The following is a 21,751-nucleotide window of genomic DNA, read 5'->3' on the forward strand; positions in this document are numbered from 1 at the left end:
GATCTAGTGTTTTTAGGGAAGTAAGATGAGATTACAAGGGTGGGGGAGAAGATTAAGGGTGTCGGGTTTCGATGGGTGGCGGCGGGATTGGTGTTTCGACGGGCAGCTGCGGACGGTGAAGGGTGGGGAGGCGCCGACGGTAGTTCGCAAAGGTTGGTGAAGGGTGAGGTGACGACGACGATAGTGGTGGTTATAGCGGAGGCTGTGATTGTGGTGGATTGTTTTTTTTTTCTTTAATTTTCTTCATTTCCTATGTGTATTAATAAAACAGCCTAGTCATTAGCGAACATTAGCCATGTCATTCACCACATATGACACTTAACGGCCCATTTTGACGGAATTAAAGTTCAGGGTCACGTTAATTACATTTAAGGGACTTCAGGTTTACCAAAAACTTTTTCTATTTTATAGGGTTACCATGTGTGATTCGAAAAAGTTCAGGGTCACCTTGTAAAAATACCCTATTTTATATATATATATATATATAAAATTCTATGGAGGTGGTTTGAAAGCGGCCTCGACTTACCTCGTCCATCCAAAAAAAAAAAAGAAAAAAAAGGTGATGAAATGGAGAGATGGATAGTTGACATATCAGTTTGGAAGGCTTCAGCTTTAGACTTCTCCCGCGCTATTTCAATTCTTCCCTCACATGAACATTCCTCCATCACCAGGTATGTTTAATGTTTAATGTTTAATGTTTAATGTTTTAATGTATTACACATTTCCTGTTTTTCTTCCTTTTTTTTTTCTATTTGGTCAATTGTTTACCTATTTGGTCGACTTGTCATCCTTATAGTTGCCCCTCTCCTCTTTTCTGAATCTTTATTTATGTCAAAAGCAAAGGTAAATAAATGACCGGGGCGGAAGGACTACAAATTTGTTCGGGTTAGTGAAGATTGAAAATTGCAAAGTTAAATAAATTTGGAATCATGGGATGGTTGTAACTTTTAGAATGAAGTTAAATTTGATGGGGTTAGTGAAATTTGAAAGTTGTGCTTATATTTGAAAATTGGAAAGAGGATAGTTAATCACATTTGCTTAAATCCAATACTGATTGAAATGGTTGTTGTTGTTGTTGAATGAGAGATATGTGAAAGTCGAAGATCGGAAGCGTGCACTTGTAAGCAGGCTGCTTCAGTATGCACTTGTGCATCAAGTGTTGGGGATTCCATTTGATGAGATTATCATCAGGAGAACTGTTCAAGGCAAACCTTATGTGGTAATGTCTTTATTTTGGATTGATCTTCAGAAAATATGTGATTTCCTCATTTTCCGACTTATTTCTTTGCTACCGATTTTTCTTTTGTTGATTGCTATCCTTGGATTCTTGCGTAGTTATTGATACATATTTATTTACTTTCTCGAAATTCATGTGTTGTCCATATAATTTTAGATTTTAAGGGCACTAATATTGTCAGTGGAGAAATGAACTATGCCATGGAAATAATAGTGAATATGATAAAAAGTTACTCCGTATCTTTGCTTTTCATTAATAAAACCTGCGGGGGAAGCTATTTCTCCATGTAATTCTCATGACCCTAACTGTATGGCAAATTGGCAAGTATTCTACTATCTAATCAAGGTGATTGAGCTATATATGTAAGTCTTACAAACGTGGCTCTCCGTCTTATTCCCAAAAGAATTGGGGTTGCTGTCAAGCAGAATAAAGATGCAGAGAGTAAAGAATGAAATATACACATACGACTCTAGGAGGAAATATGAATAAAATAAAAATATGAAATAGAAAAAGGGGCTTTCCATGATTTCTATCAGAACAATAGTTTTCAATTTTCACAGTTCCTTCCATGGGGTCTTTCTTACTGATACTCAGATGTCTTTTCGAACTTCCTGCTACCAGGAATGAAGTTTAGGCAACTATTGCAATACAAGGATCGTGTGGTAATACACTCTCCTGTTTTGAACAGTTGCCTACTCGGCATAACTATATCATTGGGGCTTCCAACTGGCTAAGATTTATTTCTGCTATAAAACAGCTGAAACCTCTGGCCACCTCTTCTTTGAGTATATTTTCAATAGCAGGGAGTTTTGAGAGGATAGCCTCGTAAGGCGGGATTTTGTACCTCATATATCTCTTTTCTCCTTGCAAAATAGGAGCCAGAGATGAACGAAGTTAAAAAAGAGCCCCATCCATCGCATCTCATACATTTTTTCCTAGATCTCGTGTTATGGTCAATAAGAATTCTTTTCCCCATGTTCTTACAAGTATGTACTCAATAGATGCCTTCTGCTGACGATGTATGTTTACAAGGTTTAAATTTTTCCCCATGAATCATTTCGTCATTTCAAAGGCCAACATAACTATTCAATTTGGTATTATAAGAAAACATCTCCCTTTTTGCGCTATTGCATTATATTTCAGATTTTATCATGTAACAGCTTTACGCCTTCTAAAATTAGTTGAGTGCTTTTTTTTTTCCTGTTTTTGCCCATTCTGCTATGCATATAAATATTCTTCATTATAGTTCCTTGGTTTTCAGAAATATGGCAAGGAGGGACCAGAATTTCCTAATTTCAATTTTAATGTCAGCCATCATGGTGATTATGTGGCTATTGCATCTGAACCATTTTGTCTTGTGGGTTTGGATATAGTTTTTCATGCACTTCCAGTTGAACAGATTATTCCGGAATATATCCAGAGTTTTTCATCATATTTTTCGAGTATGGAATGGTACAACATAATGAACACTGCCACTTTTGATGATAGGCTAAAAGTGCTCCACAGGTACTTGTGCCTTCTCTAGTTTGCTACCGTAAAATTCTGGAAATGGTAAACTTAAGATCAAACCCAGACATATGCAATTTTTTTTACTTTGCTTATGGATTACACCATGAGTAGTGTTGTGCCACCAGTTGAATTGGAATTTTTCATTGCTATTTTAGCTAACTAGAGAACCATAGTTTCCAAATTTATGTTATAAATTGTACATCTTACGATTTAAAAATATATGAGGAGCGTATAGACGATATTCATTTCCTACCTAATAGGAGTATGTTGTTATATTCATATCACTCACTGTTTTCCTTTTTTCCTATATTACTTTTGTTTATTTTTCTTTCTCTGTAATCTTATGTTCTTCCATTTGGGGTTTTAGGTTAAAGTTTACATTTACTATAAATATGTAAAAGAATACGCAAAATATTGAAGTCAAAGTGGCGTTACCGTGTAAAGTCAAATGAGCAGATGATGTAGCAGTGGACTAGATAGATATGCAGTTTAGCCTGTTTCTATAATGAAGTCCCCTGTATAGTAGTAGGGATTATTTGCAAGATTAAATTGGTCATATCATTCTTTAGAAAAGAAGAATGTGTTTGTGTATGTAGTGTTGTAGTCTCTTTCAAAATTGTGTATTTTCTTTACCCATTGCTTTTTGTATATGTAAAGTCACTTTAATTTCCCTCCCATGTCAACATAATCTACTATGATTATTTAAGAACAGCTAGTTTATGTGTATTAATATAGAGAAGTTAAACAGATATTGGACGCTAAAGGAATCATTCGTTAAAGCAATCGGAACTGGACTGGGGTATCCGTTGAATGTCCTGGAATTTCATCACATCAATTGGACCGATATTTATGTGAATATAAATAAAAAAGAAGCTAGGGGCTGGAAGTTTTGGCATTTTGAGCTAAAGGAAGGCCTATTTGTAAGTTTCTTGATCATTGTTCAAAGTTCTTTTGTTATTCACGTTTGGTTAGTATTATACTCTTGAATCATCCATGTTGTGTAATTTACTCTGAGTTCGTATTATGATAGATTTGTGAGTTTTTTATTAGACTGGGTTATTGCAACTGGATGTTGGACTGATGGTAGGCTCGGTTGGTTTTAGTTCCTCGTGTTGTAAATCGTTTGTTCTTTTCTCTTACTCCACATTTGGCTTCCCATGGCTTCTTACCAAAAATTACTTAATTCGAAAAAAGATGCTTGAGATTTCTTCACCGAATGATGCGACCTACATCATCCATTTCCTATTCCCAACAAATCCAAATATTCACTTCTCTTTCTGTTTTTGGGATATAATGGACTAGATCAAAATTACTCGTTAACCCTTGTGCGTTTTGCTTTTTATGAGAGTGTATTAGCCCGCTATTTAGGTTTTAGAAAGGGTAAATTGGGTGAATTTCGCTGATAATGATAAATGATGTGTTCATCTCTATTGTCTGTTCTATCCTTCTGAAATAGGTTTCCGTTGCTCGGGGCTCCCCATGTATGGCAACTGAGAGTTACAAACAAGCACTTGGACAGACCGATTTGGATGAAGGTGTATATGATCCATGGTTGAATCTTCCAAATCCAAGCTTCTCGTGGAGAACTGTTGAGGAACTCATACCCAACTAATTTATTGTTGAGAATGTTCCAATTGTCTGTAACAAAACGCAATCATCGTGCATGCACCTACATGTTTAACCAAGCCAGTGGTCTGAAGAACTATTTTATGCTTCTACCTCCTGTGATTCTGAAGAGAACGAGTTTCATGAACTTATTATGAACATATAATCTCGTTTGTTTTGAATATTAGCCAGCCTTGAGCGACAAGGTTGTGACTTCGAAAGCCGACTGATTGAATCGCTATTAGAGCCTGGTTAAATCTGTGTTGCTGTGAAAGATTCCAAGGAGTATGCAGTTTGGTTTTGTTATAGAGAAAGCTTGATACCTTGTTTATCTTGGTTTTGGACAAATTGTTGTCTCAAGCATAGTATTTTATACATGTAATTAAAATCAAGAAAATAGTAATATTATATTATTGATCAGTATTTAAGTTGGATTCATAGTGAGAAAATTTCTTACAAGATTTATTGCTCTTTTTGTTGAGAAGAGAAACATACAAGACTAGGTTCATTACGACGAGTAATGATTGGTTTTATCCTTCGGCGAGTGCTGATCGTCCATTCCAGCATGTTGTGGATGTTGATGTTGATGTTGATTTCCGTGTTCAGCAATCCGTACGCCATCAACACACTTATGTTACCCGATGATGTTACTTTTCTTTCTTAGTTTACGGTAAAATAAGTGCATTTGACCAAATGAGTCAAATGTCACCTGTATAAGAACTTTTTTCACAGCTGCCAAAAAAAAAAAAAAAAAAAAAAAAAAAAAGACTAGGTTCGAAACTCTTTTACCGAGAGTACTTTATTCTTCTAATATTAACAACATTCATTTCATTCAACTTTGGGTATATGAATCTACAAATTTATCTCTATCTGCTGACATTGTTTTCGAACCTAAACATCGTCCAGTAACAAGGTTATATTACTGGTTTTAATTATAGAATCATGATACGAGAAAACACGAACGGTGAGCCAAAAAATGCAATTGATTCGAAAGGTGAGCCAAAAATTGCAAATATATTAAAGCTGTGCTTCATGTGCTGAACAAATGAGAATCAGAAGATATTGTAAGAGTCTCTTTGGAAACGAAAAGCTAAGCTACAAGAATAAAGGAAGAAAATGACTTGTATTAATGAAAACTGTGATTTGTTACAGGTGGACACTATTAAATCACATTAACAAATTATAAAGGTATCTAAATCCTAAGTATACAAAAAGAATGGGCATAATTTACAAGTGCCGATTTCTGAAGGATAAATTATACAGCCGGCTTACTCCGGACAGTTAAACACTATCAACTTACTAATTTTGTACAATGTATATATTATCCTCATAGAAGCATGTTGAGATCCGAAAGATCATCCATGGGTATTTGAAGACCTCCGAACCCGTCATCGTCTTGCAAACCCTCAACCTCGTCGAAATTTAACCAACTACTCAGATCCTGATGTCCTTCCAATTCATTCCCCACATTTAGATCTTCGATCGAGTCTAGCTCGCTCAATGGCAGGCTGCTAAGGTTCATAGCGTCATTGCTTTCTTTAGATGAATCAGGGATATTTCTTGGGGATTTTTGACCTTCTCGTCTCCTATTAACAAACTCACCGGAAACAGAAGTTGTGGTTTGCACCGGATGCGTCGTCAATTGTGACACCTTTTGCTTCGGTTTTGATTTTGTTTTCCTTTCACCCTTTGAGTTAGATAGTGATGGCCGGCCAGCCTTGGGACCCGAATCTCTATCACTTCTCTTACCCTTTGCTCCGCCGGGAAGTGTTGATCCTAGGGACGATGTTGCTCTCAAAGAACCATTGCCACCAACATCATCAAGCAAGACTTCCTTCTTCTTGCCTCTATTCAATATAGGTCCATTCCTAGCAAAAGCATGGTCAGATTGGGAGAGAGGTTCAAAAGTATCAAGCACGCTCCTTTCGGATTTATCATTTTGGAGGTTGTTAAGCTGCTCCGAACCACCAGGGTAGCGACCTAAACAGAAGAGATAACAAAAGGGCATGCTAAGTAAAACGAGCAAAGAGAATATAACCTACTAGCACTAGCATGTTACTAGTGAAGTTATTGACTGGTATAAACTCATGACTTTTGTTCAGAACCTGTCAACAGCAAACATTCTAACCTACCACGGTTAGTGAATGGTGGTACTCATAACGTGGTTGATACCCACCATCGTCAAAACTATCTAGTCGCTCTCTTTAACCAAAAAAAAAAAAAAAAAAAAAAAAAAAAACGGATCTCACATGGTTAACAATTGCGCAAAGCCTCAAATGATTTGGGATGTAATATTAAAACTGATAGTTTTAACAAAACAAAAATTAGTACTCATGGTTAACACACAAATTGATTTGGTATAGGCTGTTGGAAAACAGTCTTACCGAGGAAGAAGATGCATTGAGAGGATAACCTTGTGTTACGCGACTCATTTAAAGAAACACAAGCATATGAAAATATGAAGGTAAATAGCTAAAGGGAAAAAAATTATATGTTCCACATAAACAGAATTCTCACTATCTATATAAACTAAAAATGCATATACTGTACTTGGATGACAAATGTGACACACAAACGACAACTCTCCCAGTCTACAAAATCTTTTTAGGTTTAGTATCCTTCACTAGAAACCTGCACACACAGGAACGGCTCGTGGAAACAAAATTATGTAAAAATATTAATTTTCCTATAGGCTATAACCATCAAAGACTATATCAGATTTGGCATTCGACACAAGTGTTAAAAAGCAAGAAAACCAATGCTTCAAATATTATGTCAAGACTAAAAAAGAACCCCTACAACTTAAGCTTAATTGACCAACATACTCAAAATCATATATTTGTTCCAAGGGTAATCAAAGACTTACCAACCAACCTAGCTAATTCAATAAATATACTTACAGTTGCATTGGTTCTTTATATTAAAATCCTCACCTGAAGATCTAGCTTCCAGTCTCTGGTCTGCTTGGATACCAGCAGCAGCTCCTGCACTAGTGCTGGGAACAGCAAGAAGTATATCTCGAACTGCAGGTTCACTGAAACAACTTTTTCCTGCTTCTTCATATCTCCGACACCTTGCTAAGGTTCTTTTAATAAAAGCCAAAGCCACATGTCTGGAGACCTTACTGATCCCAATTTTAACAGCATAATTTCCACGAGTGGCCTGAAACATTAAAATAGCTCATTATTTCTAACCCCACGTTACATACTCACATTACACTGCAGAGGTAACGCCAATTCTTGCTTAAATTTACACATATCAGAGATTAACAAAAAAATCCCATTCAGTTTTAATGGGTTGCTATAACCAAAAATGCCGAAAAGCTCAAGCCACGCAAGTTAAAGAAATATGCCACCAAAACTACCCATATTGATTCCTTTGATGCAATGCCCAGCAACTCCATGCAGCATCAAACTGTATTAACCTACACTACTCTGAGTAAGTTGGTGAACACACACACACACACACACACGCACGCACGCAACTCCATGCAGCATCAAACTGTATTAACCTACACTACTCTGAGTAAGTTGGTGAACACGCACGCAACTCCATGCAGCATCAAACTGTATTAACCTACACTACTCTGAGTAAGTTGGCGAGCACGCACGCAACTCCATGCAGCATCAAACTGTATTAACCTACAGTACTCTGAGTAAGTTGGTGCACGCACGCGCGCGCACAACATTTCCAGAGTGTTAAGACTGTTAATCTTGTTACTAACTCTCTTGACACCTAGCCTCCTCTCCCTGCCAAGGGTGATATTTTGGCGGAATCAAAGGGCATAGAAGCCATCAGTTTCCATTCCCAATGTCTCCGTACATTTCCATCGCGCATACATACATTATATTGAGCCCACGATACAAATATCCCACAAAACAAACTCACTCCTATTATGTGCAATGGCCATTTTGGTACAAGAAATTACTCACTAAATTGAAGCCAAAAACTCATTATTCTTTGGTTCTCCATTATGGAATAAAGCAAAATGACTCACTACACAAGTTGCGCTTCTTTTTATTGTGAAGCAGCAGTCATTCGAAGCAGAGTTCCTCGCAATTTTCATTTAGGGTCATTTGGAAACCGCCTCTTTGAGTAGTTAACATAGGGATAAGCCTATGTACATCCGACCCCACCGTGACGTGCAATTTGCGGGGGTCCTTGAGGTAAGTTGTTGTAGTATTACATGGAAATAATACGAGACTATGTTTTGACTCTTCACTTTGATGGTGCGTCGTGCATCCACTGCTCTAACCTTCCAACAGAACATTATATTTTCAACACTTAATTTTAGTCCCATAAACATGGATTTTTTTTTTTAAATTGTTGTGACTGTTACTTGGCAACATGTCACATCCAGCACTTGCAAGTTGCAACCAAGCTAGAGTAACATAGGCACATAGCAACGGGCAATACTTTTTCTTTAGAATACTCATACTGCTTGAAATGACGCGAGGGGCACTGAGGCAATAAGATTAATGGAGCCTTCGCGGAACAAAAAAAAAAAAGTGCACCTCTTGTTGAAGTGAGGTGCACAGTTTCAGAGTCAAAATTATTAAAGGCCCAGGTAAAACCTTTACACGTTCCACTTTTATCGGCCTCGTTTCCAAATCCATTGCTCTAAGATGATTGTACTCCTACTAATTTAGAAAGTCACCATTGACAGCCTTCCCATATAACTACCCATATACCCTCGCCAAAAAAAGAATTAGCATCCAAAATCACCCATTAACATCACTCCATATCAACATATTTCCAAGTCAAAAGGATATTATGGATATTAAAATACATTTCTGAAAAGTGATCCTAGTCAAACCGGAAAAATAAAAGTAAAAGTGGAATGGAAAGAGTATCATACACAACTTTGAGATAAATGTAAAATATAATATACAAATAACTCAAACCAAAGCATCTTAAACCATATTAGATAAAATGAATAGCTGGAGTTATGGAATTAGTGAAGCACGTAGAATAGGTGAATAATCTGTAGAAAAGTATATAATATCCTGTCTATTATATTGTTCGATTCATGCAAAAACTTTCTGAGGTCAGAATGAAATTATGATCACAAAATGTGGAACTTTCTAATATCCATATTCAGAGATTATATGTTCGTTTTACCAATCTGGTTTTGAATAAATAGAAAATTTCACAACCCATTAGGTGTAACTTACCCTGAATCGTCCCTATTTTACTGGAGTAGAAATCAAATGCAGTAGTAGTTAGTAGCAGATGAATCATCGCTGAACCTGAACTTTATGTGATTATTTTCTCCTACTGAGATACAACCCAACACTTTATATTGCTAATAGTTTGAACGCAATGGACTTGCAAGCAAAATGCTTGGCAGTAGTCACATCTAGGTGCTATTCATCTTCTTGCATTTGATTTTGATATGGAATTATGGATTGTCATCCTTTGAACTCTAGAAAAAGAAAATCAGCTCTTGTGCTGAAAGGTATTATATGTAGAATGTGTTGCCAAAAAATTTCACCCATCCAGCTCCAGCAAAGAAAAATATATGATTCATCATTCAACAGCACATTCATAGAATTACAGTGCATTCACCAAAGAAAAGGGTAAGACTCAACGAATGCCCATGAAATCAAGAACTAGCTTTTTTGCTAACTACAAATACGCTCTTAAGAAAAGGAAATTACCAGAAGCTTTCTGAAGGCTAATTCAACCAACCTATCTACTGCCACTTTCTCAAGGTCCCTGCAAATCAGTTTTACACAGCAATTTAATAAAGTAGTTCACAGATCAGCTCAAGCAGATTGAAATTTGAAGATGACGATACTGAAAAGCAAACACTAACCGTTCTAGAGCATCCTTATTTTGAATGGCTTGATGTATTCTTTTGAAGTAAACCTTCTTCTTACCAGCCTACACAATTACAAGAGTAACTAAAGTTAGTCAGAGCAGATAGCAAATCGCTCATAACCTGCCCTTCAGCATGTATTCCTCTCTGTGACACACAGCTTAGACGGTAAAAAGCTGACAGTGGGAATACCTCCAAATACCTTCGCTAGCTACTTGTTTCTTCAACATTACATGATACATCTTAACATTTGTCCAATTATGATCAGCCAAAACAACAGCGGTTGAAGAAATAAGTGACATAAATCATGAAAGCTTATGTAATTATGTCTTCTAGTGACCCACCATTGGCTTAGAAGGATATATCAATCCAAAGAAGCAATAGTCTAACGCAATTATTGCATATGACAGTTAAAAGTTAGGTAATCACCTGCTCGGAAAGTTGCTTTTCAAGTTGAGCAATGTCTTCATTAATCAACTCATCCTCACCCTCAGCTAAATCCGGCTGATAGAAGAAAAACCATAAGCTAAGTACAGAATTGCATACGAGATTCAAAAATAATCTAAGAGAACACCGACAGTTTATCAAGAACACATTTGCAACAATAACATTAACCCTAAGGACAAGAATTAAAACAAAAAAAATAAAGCCTTAATCACAAAATGATAGGGAGTCGACTAACTTGAATCCACATTTCTAAACGTCAATGACAGCAAAGAATGAAAAGAAAAGGCACCAAAAACCCTAAGAAAAAAGCCACCTTAAAAATAAATTAATTAAAAAAGAGAATTGACAAAAGACCTGAAAATAAGTACAAAAAAATATCTGCCCCCCCTCCCCGGTCTCCTTCCCCCCTCTTTAAAAACCCTAAACCCATCATCTCAATTAGAGGCCACTATCTACCAGTTGTGGTTGTGAAAAGCCCTAAATTTTATTTTAAATATTATTTTCAAGTAATTGTATGCTTGAAATAAATCTTGTCTCTCCTACTATGAGAGTTTTCCACCCATCCCATCTATTTGTGGGTTTTATCTCTGCATCTGAGGGGTTCAGATTTCGATGGAAGATGGGCGCTTCGGTGGCTCTTCAAGTGGTGGTGCAGTAGATATCAGTTTTAGTCTACAACATAAAATTCATCCTCTTTAACTATGTGAGATTTACAGGATCCCTCCCGGAAGGTTGCATGAATGAATGCAAGTGTAATAAAGGTCATGCAGAAATGTCATATATGAATTGTGATCTTTTAGAAGGTTTGTATTGTTTGATTTTATAAATTTGTATTTGGTCAATTTTGAGTTTTTTTATGGATGCGTATGACGTTTTTATACATCATCATCAGAGCCTTAGTCCCAAAATGGTTTGGGGTCGGCTGGCATGAATCATCCTTTAGAACCGTCCATGGGTGATCGAAGTGAAAAACAAAAGGGGAGTGAAACATAATACAAAAGCCAAGGAAGCCTTATAGGTTTTAAATCGAAGTCCGGATTTCTTTTAAAATCGGTGTATATAAACGGATAAATTTTTCACTCCAACAAATCTTAAGTATAAAGAAAAGAAAAATGTAGTTCAAAATAGCAGGAGTGGTGATAAAAGAAAAATTAGTGCAAAATCAAATCAAATACTCCACAAAAGTACAGTCACACTACATCATGTAACCATAAGAATAATTATCAATATACAAAACATTTGTTTTAGCAGATAACAAATGAGTTCATAAATATCTACACTCAATGCAGATTGAAAACATACCACTGTGTCTGGATATAATCCAATGCTTTGCAGCTCAAGGAGCAGTTTGTCGTCCAGGCACATCTGATCATATTCACAAACAAGTGAAGAGCTACACGAAGTATGAATACTAATAGGAAGGGATCCGTTCACTTCGTTTTGGTACGGTCCAGGGCCTCCTTGACCATTTGAGTGTTGTAAACTATAATTGCCTTCTTCGATTTCCTCATACGTAGAAACCTGGGTGCTTGAGAACCTATTTTGACCAGCACTGCCATTGCAATAAATTCTATCTTCTCCATAATAATCATTCCTAATCACCATAGAAGGTGAATCGCTTAAAAAATTGAAATCTTTGGACTCTTCGAAGTCATCTTCAACTATGAGAGCAGAAAGGACTCTGTGATACAAGGGAGTTATATTGTCGGGCCTTTTTTCAGAGTCCAATCCTCTATATGACAAATCATGATCCTGAAATTGACTAACAAGGCCTCCTGTCTTTATTGATTCGGTCAAGATGCATTCTGTGCTTTCTGCAGGAACAGAACTTTGGGGACAACATTTTTCTGTTTGAGACATATGATTCTGCAAAACAAAGAAAAAGAATAGCGACATAGCTTAGTTCCCAAAATAATCCGAGGTTGGCTAGCCTTCATCATCTCAAGTTGCTAAAAGGAGGTAACGCAAAAGTAGAGACAGATAGAAAGAAACAGAAACAGGGTGAAGAAATAGGTAACAAGATGACAAAGTTTATTAAATAACACATGCGGGTTTGATTTCATTAAAGCAATAACATAGATTGGTACCAGTGCACTGTTTTTATTAATAATACTTCAAACTTTTGTTATCAAAAGGCAAATATTTATCTCAACACACTCCAATTCTACCAAGCTGCAGTTTTATACTAGGAACTATCCTCCACTCTCCCTCTTTCTTCGAGCTGAAAAGAGCTAACACAATCATCCGCATAACCCGCGTTTTTAACAAAGCACAAATACAAAGTCAACTAAGCAGAGAAACAATTAAAAAAAAAAAAAATCTACGATAAACTGGTGAAATTACTTCTACTACGTTGTTCATCTTAGACTATTAAGCAGGATAAGGCAGTAAGTTAGCATGAATACAGGTCATTTTCAAGAATCCTTCCAATGCAAAGAATGGAACATGCTCTGTTAGCTCTAGTAAACGAATTTCTGGCAGTTTCCATAGCTAAGCTCATTTCGTTTTCCCTGGAATCCTTGTGATATACAAAATGGAACATGCTATGTTAGCTTTTGATAAAAGAATTTTGGCCAGTTTCCATAGCTATGCTCAGATATTACCTCACTGCGGGGCTCATAACTAAAAAAAACCGCCGAGTACTACTTTTTATGTGAAGACTTAGCATAGCATTGCGCAAATAATCAGTGAACACTGAACAGGGTAAGATATTCACTGCTTCCATCATTGTTATTGACAGAGAAATGAAAGAATTAACAACATTAAATATGCATACCATCATGTTATCATTCAGGACCAGCATCTGACTTGAATTTGATTGATGATTGTCTATATCTACGAGCTGATACATAGGCCAAAGAAAAATAAAACAAAGAGAGTCTCAATTCCGAACAAAAACCGAATTAGTACTGGCACTTCATCAAATTTTTATCTATCAAACTGCATTATCCTTTACCTGCTTTTCCAAAAAGGTTTTCTCCTCAACTCGAAGATAGAAAATTGGCTCCAATCTTTTCCAAAATGACGAAGAACAACCATTATCTAAAAAGAAAAAGGTTGCTTCATGTCAAACCACATATACATCAGAATACAAGATTAAGAGAGCACGAAATTAATTAAACTTACAGCTAGCATTGCAAGCAAACAGGGCCGCTGCTAAAATTTCCTCACGGTCATCGTCTGATTCAGCTAAAACAACACACAGAAACTAAGTTAATTTAACAATCTAAATGATATATGCATAACCAGACAAAGCTTCCTTGGTCAAGCTAGTAAAAGGGGTTTTCGATACATTTATGTCATTAATCACCAAGATCTGGATTTTTCTTGCTTTTTCTTTTTGGACTATGTTTTCATCACTGGATTGTTAAAGAGTATTTGTCTTGGGGTCCTTTAGAGGTTGTCATTTTGTTGCCGTTATTTAACTTATATAGTTAAGTGTCTTATCAATCTATCTAAAAATATAGTCGGATACTTATATCCCAAACGACAACAAGACCAATCAACGAACGCAATAACTCTGTTAACAAGATCTTAGCTTTAACATGTGTACTTAAGCCAGGCTCGGTGGGCACTAGCCAAAAGTCCAAAACACCTCGATGTGCCTAAAGTGTGCACAGCTTGTGAGGCGCTCTACTATATGATCTTATTCTTTTCTTGCTAGCTCTTTTATTACTTCCTACACTTTGCCATAATATTCGTATTTTCTATACTTTTTCATGTTAAGACTTCTTCAAAAATGGGTAATTTGACACCAAATATTATATTTGAAAGTTCAAATTTGCTTGCAATACACTGCTCCTTCGTCTCGTTGCTACAGGCCCTACCTCAGTGCGCGCCTGGTGCCTTTTAAAACGAAAGATTTTACATCTTGGAAAGTACTCGAGTAAAAGCTCAAATCATTTGTTGGAATTTTGACAGCGGAGTATAAATTGTCAAACATGGATCTTGATACCTCCATATTCGAGTTTGAGGCTACACACACCTAAATGAGGTTTGCATTGCTATTTATACTAGTCTAGTTGGTGGGTAAGACCAGATCATTATAGGAACTTTCTAGATCAACGTTCAAGTGCCTTAATCTAGACTAATCTTCACCCTTCTCTTCTTAGATTATTCTAGATGGTTTAGAAAATACATTGAATACAAGAATTTTCTGGATTACTATTTTAACATCATTATCTCCAAATACCACTCAGCATGAAAAACAACAAAGATCTGATGTTAGGACATGATGCTGATAATTTCACCGAATATTATATTCCTTACAGACAAATTCAGCTCTTACTGGAGCAGATGGAGTGCCAAAAAACATCAACGCAAACATGGATTAGTATGTATGATCATATGGTACCTGTAAAATCTGGAGAACTACTATTCAAGACTGATCCCGGACGTCTAAAACCCTTTCGTTCAGTATGCTTCTTGAGAGGAGGACGGCCTGATTTGCTGAAACAAAGAGGTACAAATTATATTAATAAAAAAATCTACAATACAACCAAAAATGACATCAGTCAAAAACTTGATTGTAAATTTATACACCTTCCATTCTTCTCAGAACCAGGTCTAGTACTTCGAGCAGGTTTCGCTACAGCTGGACCCTCAGGCTTCTCCCGCAACGGAGATATGCTTCCTTTTGGAAAAGAAGGCCCCCTCCCACTACGGCTTTGTCTACGTACGCTATCACCAATTTCATCCTTCCCAAGCAATTTACTCTTCTTTGTAAACAATCCAGAAGGATTGGCATTTTGATGATCGATCGTACCTTTATCATCAATGTCAATGCCACCAAGCAATTTATCCTTCAGTCTGTTTTCAACACCGCTGTTTTCCTCATTTTCAGATAATCTTGCTGGAGACTGCACAGTTTCAAGTTTTGCTTTAAGCTGCTGCGAGCTACTCATTATATTCCTAACAGGAACAGAGCCATTCATTCCACCAGATACTCTAGTGCTAAAATCAGGTGTTGTGCATCCTTCAACTGGAATCTGCACTTCATCAGAGTTTGATGTAGGAGATACAATATTTGTTCTACGATTACGGGAAATCTTCTGGGGCCTCTGGCCAACCCATTGAGCCATTGGAGGAGATGATGAATCAGTTGGTAGTGGACGTTTGCGATTGTTAACTCCAGCTAATGAATGAACTTTATTCACGTTTAGGGGTTGTTCCCAATCTTCAGGTGTTCCAGACACGCGTGAGAAGTTGGGAGAAGAGTTCCCTGCAGATCCAGGGCCACCTCTGTGAGCTCTTGAAGCCTTGCCCTTTGTTATGGAACTAGGATTAAACAAATGAGGCTCTTCACGCATATTTAACCTACATGAAATGTACAACAGCACATGAATATATAGATCAGCATGTCAATTAAATTATCAGGATAAGAAATGTTGAAGAGCTCCCACACATAAAGTACCAAATGTGAGTTTCCCACATTGACAAAAGAGGAGGCCGTTGATCACCTTATAAACTAAGAAGTTTGTTTTCTTATCATATATTGGGTTTTGGGTGGAACTTCCTTTGGACTCATGGAGTCGGTTTCAACTCATTGAGGGTATGTCTATGGGGCTTTCTTAAGGATTTCACAGGAACAAATATGATTACTATATTATCATAAGTAGTAAGTAATTAGTCATCTTGACAGAAGTTAGCACATATTCACATGAGTATCTTGAGCTAGCACACATACTTCATATTTCCTTTCTGAATTACTCTTTCCTTTTTCATCCCAACGAGTTCTCGAGATAGAGAAGTTTTTTCTGATTCATTCTTTGGCGTTATGCGGCCACTCAAGCTCACAGATGATGGAGACCCATCTACCTTACTGCTGCCACTAAGAACATTGGGCGACACTGATCTGCAAGGTGGAGACAAAAAAAGTGTGCTTAAAGCAAAACACAGAATACTAAGCAATTTTGCGAAGTTGAACGCTAACTTCACAAAATATGGATAATCCATTTGACTCTCCAAAATAAATTGTGAAAATCATCAACGAAGAAAATGCATCAAGTGGCATTAGGTTTCGTTAAATGTTAGGCCAAGTCATTTTGATGTGAAGTAAACGGGATCGAGACTTCAGATAGTGACCCATTTGTTCATGTCTCCAATCGATTTTAGTTGATCAGCAGACCAAGAGTAACTGCTACCCGTACGGTAAGGAATAAGAAGCAACTATGCTTCAGATGAGTTGAAGAATTGAGAACATGTTTATATGCTATACCTACATATGCCTACACTTGTGCACATTATGCTACTTTGAACAATAGTTATACTGTTTCATCGTCATACAGATATTTAATGCTTATCAAAGAAGATTAAGCCAGAAAGTGTGAAAGCTACTTAAGACCTTAACGCAAAGGCCAAAACTGAGCAGATCGAGGTTAAACAACTTTATCCACTTTTAAAGGAATTCCCCTGCCACCTTTCTTCTCCAAAACAAATAAGAAATAAAAAAATAAAAATAATCTCCTATCATACTCCTCAAAATTCAATATACCCTATGAGACGCACATTTCTTACAAAAACATAGAAGTAAAAACAAATCAGACTCTTGCACTTGAGGTTGATGCAATGATTCCAGGTAATGAATAATGGCCATCAATGGTTGATCAACTTAAACCAGCTCCAAACAAATCGGTCAACTATGTACATCCATGTTAACAATTAACAAAGGGATTAATTGAGGCGAAGTTAGACTAGAGCACTAGACCCAATTCCAAAGCAGACATACAGGCACTGCATATGCAGTGATGGAATCACCCTTTACACTGGCACATAATTCATACAACAGCAAGCAATATTTGATTCCCTTACACCTATCTGGTCCACATGGGACGTATTAAGTTCTTGCTCCGTAACTAACTCAGTAATGCACTCAAACTTTCTGAGTCAATTGCTTCTACTCTACTGGACTATTGGCATTGGATACTAATATGTTCACTATTTGTGCAAAGTAAATACAATTCAGAAGTACGCAAATCAGAAAAGTCTCTACTCCTTAGACAAGATTGAAGTCAGTAAAATAATTATAGAGTGCTGACCTGAAGCCATGACCGTCCAAGGTGTGAATACTAGAGTCATTGCCAAGCCTTCCATGCATTGTCCTTTTAAGCTCCCCATCACCGTCAAGAGGGCGAGAACGTTTTCTTTTCATTTTTTTGTCCCATCCCTCACCACCCGCAGGTAATCTGCGAATTTTTTCTTCACCAACCTCAAAGTTGCCTTCTTTTGCTGAATCTTTATCTTTTCCTAACACTAAGTGTTGCCTAGGGGAACCATTAACGCGCCCTTCTGCCTGAAAACACAAGTAAAGCAACAGTAAGCCAGTATGATACAAATGTCAGTAACAACAAGTAACACATACAAAACCAATGCAACTCAGATGTGACAGACTGAAACAAAGAGATCATTTCAACTGGATTTTGCTTTGTACTCAAACTAAGATTGCGTTAGTTGTCAATCTTCTATCAAATTAAGAAATATAAAATCACATTTTCTCTCTGAATTGTGATGAATCAAAAAAGTTGAGAGCCTAAATCAAAAACATATCCATAGTCATTCACGTGAAAATGGTACAAAAAATGTTTAGGGGACTAGAGTATATTGTTCCTCCAAGTTGTCGAGAAGTGATTTGCCTGGTTTGGTAATTTGGCACCATCCTTGGCTATGGACAAGAAGGCTTCAAGGACAGCTATGTCATATATATATTCAATGATCAAAATGAGACAGGGAAATCTCAAAAAGATTTTTGAATCAGACACTGTGATTGTACTCTTAAGCATCGGTTCGGTGCTTTGACCTCTTCCTAGGGCGCAGGACATAATTCAGCTACCCACCTTTCGTTTCTTTGTACTTTTTCAGAACCAATTATATCATTGGAATCAATAGTCACTAGACACGTGTTGGGACTAGGGGGTCTTGAGACAATCAGAAGCGCCACACTCCTCAGCCATTTTTTTTCACAAACTACGTTAATAATTGATCTGAACTCTCATATAGAATAACTCCAGTCACTACTAACTGGATCACCAATGAAGGAATAAAACAATCTAATACAAGATGATCTACCATGGGGATGAGAAGTAAAAAAAAAGTCATTACCACAACTAAAGGTGTAAATCCCAAGCAGCCACCTCAAATGTTCAGATCGTCAAAATGGAGCATCCAATTCTTTTATTTTACCATATTCAAGCAAACAAAGTATTTTCAGAGATATGACTTGTGACTTGTGAGACGCAAGTGATAGTCCCAGCCTTCAAAAACTATGAATTTAAACATGTGGACGATGGCAAAGACTACGAATTTGGTTTCTTGATATAAATAGGAAAAACAAATTTGAACTAAAAGAAATGGAAATAATATCGTCCATATACTAACCCGCAAGTCTCCCATTGGTGTGCGGGCGCGCTTATTGAGACCAATATTCTTATTCCTATCCTCTAACTTTTGAGCTGCAAGTTCTGGTGAGATCCGATGAGACTGACTTCCCATTTTGAGCAAGTTTGATCCACCAGACCTCTCATTTGTATGTTGCTTCTTTGAGTTACCAACTTCATAATACTTGTTCAATTTGTTCAACAATTCATCAAATCTTTTCACCCTACTCCTGCAGTTACAATTTAATTCCTACTAATCAGCAATAACCCAAAACCCTGGACAGTCAGAGATCTTTCTACTTGAGAAGTATAATCAAGACTTCGTTTTATAAGTAATAGAGTACATAGATTAAAGGACATCAACGGAGAGACGCTAATGGCCCATGGACACCAAGAGAGTGAGACCTATACAAAAAGGATAGCGAGTGGATTAAGCTTTCAAGCTATCATGACTAATACTATCTAACAAAAAATAAAGTGCCGGAGAGAAATGGAGCAATTGACTCAAACCATACAATATCCTCTAATGGCGGAAGTGAGGAACTGTGTCCATATAAATTTTCAAATCTTTAGATGAAATCTTAACCAAAAACTAGTACTCGTCCAAATTTTCATAATGTGAATATTGCTCGTGCCATATAGTTTCCACAAAAGTAACTAAGACAGTTGTCATCCACTTAACACATAGTGTCCTAGACTCCTAATATCTTAGATATGTACCTGGCCTTCAGAGATCCTTCCAATACAGATGATCTAAACCGTTTTATTTCATCTGTGTTCAAAATAGTCGGAGGTCTTGATTGAGAACCTGCAAAGGCGTTATCTTCCGAGACATTCCCAAAGTTTAAAACTCCTAATGCCCTTCTTAATTCACCCAGTCTGATAGGTTTTGGATCTCCCATTGTAATTGGATCCAAATTTAAATGTGGTAAATCTGTCATGGCTGAAGCATTTGACTTGGATGTGCCAGGTCCGGAACTAAAGCTCCTACCATCACTTACCTCACGGAAGCTACCAGACCTATCTAGACTAGGACCTGAATAGCTAACCCGCTGGCCATTCGAGTAACCCCCCATAAACCCGGAATCATCTGGGCTAATGGAGCTCACTTCAAACTTTGCATTTCCGGCCATTAGCTCAAACCGAAAAAAACTAATTCATGTCCAGCAAAACTTCCACCTCATACTACTAAACTACCTTGAGAATCAATCCATCAAAGACCCGTGCTAGCTCGGGCACCAAATGAAGAATAGAAGTCACTGCCAGATATATAAATATCACGCTTGCACCAGACTTGAGCTAAATCTGCCAGAAACAGCAACTAATGAAAGTGCACAAAAATTACATAAAAACGACCGATTTTGCTCAACTAAAAGATAATCAAACACTTGAGTAGCTTAAGTTTGACTAATCATAGTAATCAACTATTCACATACTACATTAACTAACTAAAACAAACATGTAACCACCACAATTAGCAAGTTTACACTTATGTATGATCACCCACAAAATACTTAAAACAGCAACCAATTACATCATTTCATAACTTGATCAAACAAAAAAACACAATACTTCAAATTCACCAAAATTCAGTAACACCATCAAAAATAACAAGCAACAAAAATAAACTAAATTCAATACCAGAAAATCCAAATTAACACAATTAAGCTACTAATACACTACTAAAACTAAGCGAATCAACTAAAAAAACGAAAATTAATCAAAAATTAAAAACCCTAAGTTATAAAAAAATCAAATTAGGGTTTTTAACAAAAGATTGAAAATTGAGCTACCTGGAATGAAGAAGAATCAAAATTGAATGATGCAAAGCTCAAATTAATTACGGAATTGGAAATTAAAATGCCAGCATTTGTTGATCGGAGGAGAGAGAAAGCGAAAGGGATCGTACGACGATTTTACGAAGAAAAGAGGAACAAATTAGTACGAGTAAAAATGGTGGCTGAATTTTTTTTTATTTTTTTGCTTATTTTTTTTATTTTCCTTTTTTTAAGATTCAGGGGAATGTTTATTTTAATTTTATTTTGTTGGGAGGAAGATGTCGACGTGGAAATGCTTTGAGAATTGAGAGAGAGATGAATGAGGTCCCGCTAAATTTTTGGATATTTATTTTAGGAAATTTTAAAAGGTCTTATCTAAAGTTTGTCTCACTTTTTTTTTGGACGAAACTTTGTCGGATTTTGTATAAATGTTTGTTGTATTTTGCACATAAGTAACCATTTATCAGTATTTTAAATATAAAATAAAACAAAAAGGTAAAAAAATTAAGAAAAGTAGAGGAACCGTGATTTTTTTTTATTCTTATAAGAATAATAATAAAGTATATACTAATTACTATCTTTTTTTTTAGGGTAAATGCCCGAGGGCCTTACTTCATTAATACCGAATCATAAATAACAGCGCTGTCCGCAGTCGGAGCCGGAGGTAAAGCATCTGACCACACTGATCTACCAACTTTAATAGGAAACAAATGAGCTAAACAATGTGCCACACTATTGTTCCTACGATTAGTAAACGACCAAGAAACAGAAATAAAAGCAGTACATAAAGAATGAATATCGTCATAAATAAGCGAGAGTAGGCTGCGTCCTGAATCCTTCCTCCTTAATGCTTCAATCACCGGCATACAATCACTTTCCACAACGATCTTTGTATGCCCTCGTCTCGCCGCCTCAGCCACACCTTCCAACACAGCCGCTGCCTCAGCCATCTAGGGTTCCCACCGCTGCTCCTGCACCACCG

General features: G+C 36.7%; 2 protein-coding genes across 4 annotated transcripts; one reads left to right on the forward strand and one right to left on the reverse strand.

Annotated features, from left to right (window-relative positions):
* Window positions 1-445: 445 nt before the first annotated feature.
* On the forward strand, window positions 446-4,572 carry LOC141647926 (uncharacterized). Of its 2 annotated transcripts, none has more exons than XM_074456298.1 (5): window positions 446-671; window positions 1,087-1,219; window positions 2,499-2,743; window positions 3,495-3,666; window positions 4,203-4,572. In XM_074456298.1, the coding sequence occupies exons 1-5, from the start codon at window positions 568-570 to the stop codon at window positions 4,356-4,358; spliced, it is 810 nt and encodes a 269-aa protein (XP_074312399.1). In that variant the 5' UTR covers window positions 446-567; the 3' UTR covers window positions 4,359-4,572. The 2 variants fall into 2 exon arrangements, with proteins under 2 accessions (XP_074312399.1, XP_074312400.1); XM_074456299.1 differs by having other exon boundaries at window positions 514-671; window positions 2,637-2,743.
* An 888-nt stretch (window positions 4,573-5,460) lies between these two features.
* On the reverse strand, window positions 5,461-21,160 carry LOC141647927 (uncharacterized). 2 transcript variants are annotated; one of them, XM_074456300.1, is made up of 16 exons: window positions 20,785-21,160; window positions 19,712-20,296; window positions 18,993-19,221; window positions 17,657-17,910; window positions 16,306-16,473; window positions 15,162-15,935; window positions 14,974-15,068; window positions 13,746-13,808; window positions 13,576-13,661; window positions 13,396-13,461; window positions 11,922-12,485; window positions 10,602-10,676; window positions 10,170-10,237; window positions 10,012-10,069; window positions 7,285-7,513; window positions 5,461-6,331 (listed from the first exon to the last, which is right to left on the reverse strand). In XM_074456300.1, exons 2-16 carry the CDS (start codon window positions 20,122-20,124, stop codon window positions 5,679-5,681), a joined length of 3,795 nt encoding a protein of 1,264 aa, XP_074312401.1. In that variant the 5' UTR covers window positions 20,125-20,296; window positions 20,785-21,160; the 3' UTR covers window positions 5,461-5,678. The 2 variants fall into 2 exon arrangements, with proteins under 2 accessions (XP_074312401.1, XP_074312402.1); XM_074456301.1 differs by lacking the exon at window positions 16,306-16,473 and having other exon boundaries at window positions 20,785-21,086.
* Window positions 21,161-21,751: the final 591 nt, after the last annotated feature.

Source organism: Silene latifolia, chromosome 3 (genome assembly GCF_048544455.1).
Source record: "Silene latifolia isolate original U9 population chromosome 3, ASM4854445v1, whole genome shotgun sequence".
NCBI lineage: Eukaryota > Viridiplantae > Streptophyta > Magnoliopsida > Caryophyllales > Caryophyllaceae > Silene > Silene latifolia.

Bases quoted from the DNA above. Each gene is read 5' to 3' on its own strand.
- LOC141647927 (XM_074456300.1), bottom strand. From the start codon at position 20,124: ATGGCCGGAAATGCAAAGTTTGAAGTGAGCTCCATTAGCCCAGATGAT. The intron at 19,222-19,711 runs GTACATATCTAA...TTGTAACTGCAG, and splicing joins GAAGGATCTCTGAAGGCCAG to GAGTAGGGTGAAAAGATTTG. The intron at 10,238-10,601 runs GTGATTACCTAA...GTAATTGTGTAG, and splicing joins AAAAGCAACTTTCCGAGCAG to GCTGGTAAGAAGAAGGTTTA.
- LOC141647926 (XM_074456298.1), top strand. From the start codon at position 568: ATGGAGAGATGGATAGTTGACATATCAGTTTGGAAGGCTTCAGCTTTA. The intron at 2,744-3,494 runs GTACTTGTGCCT...GAAGTTAAACAG, and splicing joins AGGCTAAAAGTGCTCCACAG to ATATTGGACGCTAAAGGAAT. The intron at 3,667-4,202 runs GTAAGTTTCTTG...CTTCTGAAATAG, and splicing joins AGCTAAAGGAAGGCCTATTT to GTTTCCGTTGCTCGGGGCTC.